The 3,080-nt window shown below is 44.5% G+C and overlaps 1 protein-coding gene across 1 annotated transcript; it reads left to right on the top strand.

The window, feature by feature from the left end:
* Positions 1–903: 903 nt before the first annotated feature.
* Positions 904–2,630, top strand: PRR32 (proline rich 32). The gene is made up of 2 exons (XM_028122688.2): positions 904–923; positions 1,751–2,630. The coding sequence occupies exons 1-2, from the start codon at positions 904–906 to the stop codon at positions 2,628–2,630; spliced, it is 900 nt and encodes a 299-aa protein (XP_027978489.1).
* Positions 2,631–3,080: the final 450 nt, after the last annotated feature.

The raw sequence follows: 3,080 nt of genomic DNA, 5'->3' as shown, positions 1-3,080 counted from the left end.
TTTAGGCAGGAAAACAGAAATTGCCTTATGCAAAGAAGTTACAAGGTGAAATCTGAGCTAATATTCATACATTTATGATATGTTATGCCTTTTACTCCCCCTCCCCCTTGTAGAGAAGTTTTACAGAGTTCTATTACAGGAAAAATGTATATTTACAGAGCTCTATTACAGGAAATATATAACACACACACAGACACACCCACAAACACCAACATACAGAACCAATAAACTAGAAGGTAGAAAAAAACACAAATTGAGGGACTAAAAAATAAAAGCCAATATGATTTTTAGGGTAATTTTTTATAACGCTATTTTTGTTTCATCTTCACAAGAGAGACTGATTGAAAACCAATTTAACCCCATAAACTTCTGTTCTCCACCAACTATGCATCTGCAAAACTGAAATTTTAAATTACAAGACTAGGCATGGTACAGTGCTCAATGTTTGTATTTCCAAACTTAAGGTAAAGACATGGTAACTACCTTTCTTAACTAAAACTTTAGAAATAACTCTTAATAAATTACCATGCCTCCATGATTCTTCTAAAATCTTGAAATGATTTGTCTTTCCATCTGGCCTGCAACAGGGTTAACTTAACGAATGCCCTTACCATCCATCTACTACTATGCAAAAAGGAGTTCTACTTTTAGCTTCAAAGGAGTGTCACAAATTTATCCCCTCCCCCTCCTCACTCCTTTATTCCCTCCCTTCCCTAGCAACTGGTAACCTCAGAAAGAGAACTCCAAATCTAGAAAGAAGCAGTTGGTCTCTGGCTTCACTCGAGTTGCCAAGCTGCTCTAAGGCAGAAGCACAAGTCCTCTCTCCAGACTGAATTGGCCTAAGTGGGCATTCAGCTTGTTTTCTCCATCACCTCACGAAGGTTTTCCTGATCAACTTTCTCCATGGCTTGCATTGAAAATGTGTAAGTACAAAACTGAGTAGAACTGTTTAATTTTGAAGGCAAAAGGCAGTTTTAACTGTTTTTCTGTGTAACTGGGACAGGGACGAGTGGGTTGGAGAGAGTGCAGGAGGGGATCGCAGACAATACATTGCCAGACACAAACTCAGGTACTAAAAATACTGGATTTAAGGGCAGCAATTCTTTAAACGTAATTTTGAAACAAATGTTGCAAATTCGTAGTCTAAATAGTTGGTGTTAAACTTGAGGAAATTCGTTCTCTAGGGTGTGGTACAGGTTGAATGAAAGAAAATTTTAACAAAATTCTGTTGCAAATGTTGAATGGTGCTTCAGAGAGACAAACAAACTGGAGTGTTTGTTAACACAAATAACCTTTCTTTTACTTCTGTGGAGAAAGAAAAAAAAAGTCTTTCCTCACAAGACTTTCCAGGACACTCCTGCCAGAATCTGAATGCTGGGCTTTAGTGGATCATAGGTCCTACGGGGCGGGGGGGGGGGGGGGTACTGGAAAGACCTACTGTTATCTATGGCAAGCCTGCGCATGCAGCTCTCTGGGTCTTCTCAGCTTCCTTGCTGCCTTGAGGAAGTGGGGACTTGGGGAATGGGGTGGAGCCACAAGAAAGCCAGAAAGGGAAATCGGGTTGTCTGTTTAAAGAAGCCACCTGGTACAGTGAACGTGGGCTAAAAAAGTGCTTGCTGACTTTTTACGTGGGAGGAGATAGGCTTTCCCTTTCCCCTTGTATATTCCAGCGAGTTTAATCCATCACATATTTCATATATTCTCAGATCACTGCATTTCCTATTAATTTATTTATTTCTATTTTTGCAAGCCTTGGTGGGCACGCCTCTTCACCCAATGGAGTAGTTGCCGATGAGTGTGGGATGCGGGAGCCGCGCCCCGACGACGTGTCCCTCCAGTGTCCGAGTTCCATGCCAAAAGATGATGCGGAGCCTTGGGGCCACCATCGCGTCCTGCAGAGACCTCCCCTCAATGTGCTGACTGACCTGGCGAGAGAGCAGCTGGAGCGCCCCTCCGAGACAGCAGGAGCCTGCATTCCTGTCGACAGTTCAAGAGCTCACAAACACCCCTATGGGCCACCACCTGCTGTTACGGAAGAGGCCTTAGCAACAGCAGAAGTAAATAGCTCTGAGGGGCTGGCAGGCTGGAGGCTTAGGGGACAGGATTCTATTAATGTGTCCCAGGAATTCTCTGGCAGCCCTCCCGCACTGATGATAGGGGGGGCAAAGGTCAACAGTGGGGGCACCGAGAGAGGTGGCTATAATGCAAGGTTATACATGGCTTTGCCACGAGGTCAGGGGTTCTTTTCATCCAGGGCTCCACAAGTAAGAGGCCCCCCACATATCCCCACGGTTAGATCAGGGGTAATGATGGAGTTGCCTCCAGGAAATACAAGAATGGCCAGCAAGGAAAGGCTGGCTCATGTTTCTTTCCCACCCGGAGGCCCCCGGCACCCCGTGGAGAATTGGCCTAGGCCCCTCGCCTTGTCTTCCAGTACTCCCGGTTTACCTTCTCGTCCTACTGCTCATTGCTTTGTACCTCCTCGACCTCCGAGTTTCAGTCCATTTCTTGCTATGCCTATTGCTTTTGCTCCACCCCCAATATTTGGTCCTCCACTGCCTTCTTATTTTGCCAATTTTCCTTCCTGGGGCATGCCGGCTCCTGCACCCTCAAACAGAGAGAACAACTGATGACAAAAAAGGGAGGGGGGAAAAAAGGGTTGGGGGAAGAGATGAAAATTACTCATTTATGTTTTTATATTTGAAACCCCCTACCCTCTTAACGCTTTGCTTAGCACTAATGTGCCTTATGTGTTTGGAGATTCAATAAAGATTCTAAACTTTGAAATATTGTGAATTATTTTTAAAAACGCCACCCCGGGAGCTTAAACCCTGGCTTTTGTTTTCTAACTTTAAGGAAATTAAAGCAGTAATGTGCTCGTACTTTCTAAGTAGCTTAGTTGAATCCCTATCCTTGGCTTGCAGCTGTGTGACTGCGGGAGGGTCAGTTGGGTTCTTGTTAGGCCAAATCCAGGGTGGGGAATTACTACCCACTTAAGGTTATGGAGTTTGCTCAGAGCAGGATGGGAAAATTAAAGACCATAAAGTAGACCAAAGTCTAGGTAATAGAGAAAAGTGCAC

The sequence above is a fragment of the Eumetopias jubatus genome, unplaced genomic scaffold (assembly GCF_037043125.1).
Source record: "Eumetopias jubatus isolate StellerSeaLion01/CBP00866 unplaced genomic scaffold, mEumJub1_p1.0 scaffold_11, whole genome shotgun sequence".
NCBI lineage: Eukaryota > Metazoa > Chordata > Mammalia > Carnivora > Otariidae > Eumetopias > Eumetopias jubatus.
Note: the sequence above shows the minus strand (reverse complement) of the source record. Positions and strands in the feature narration are given on the sequence as shown.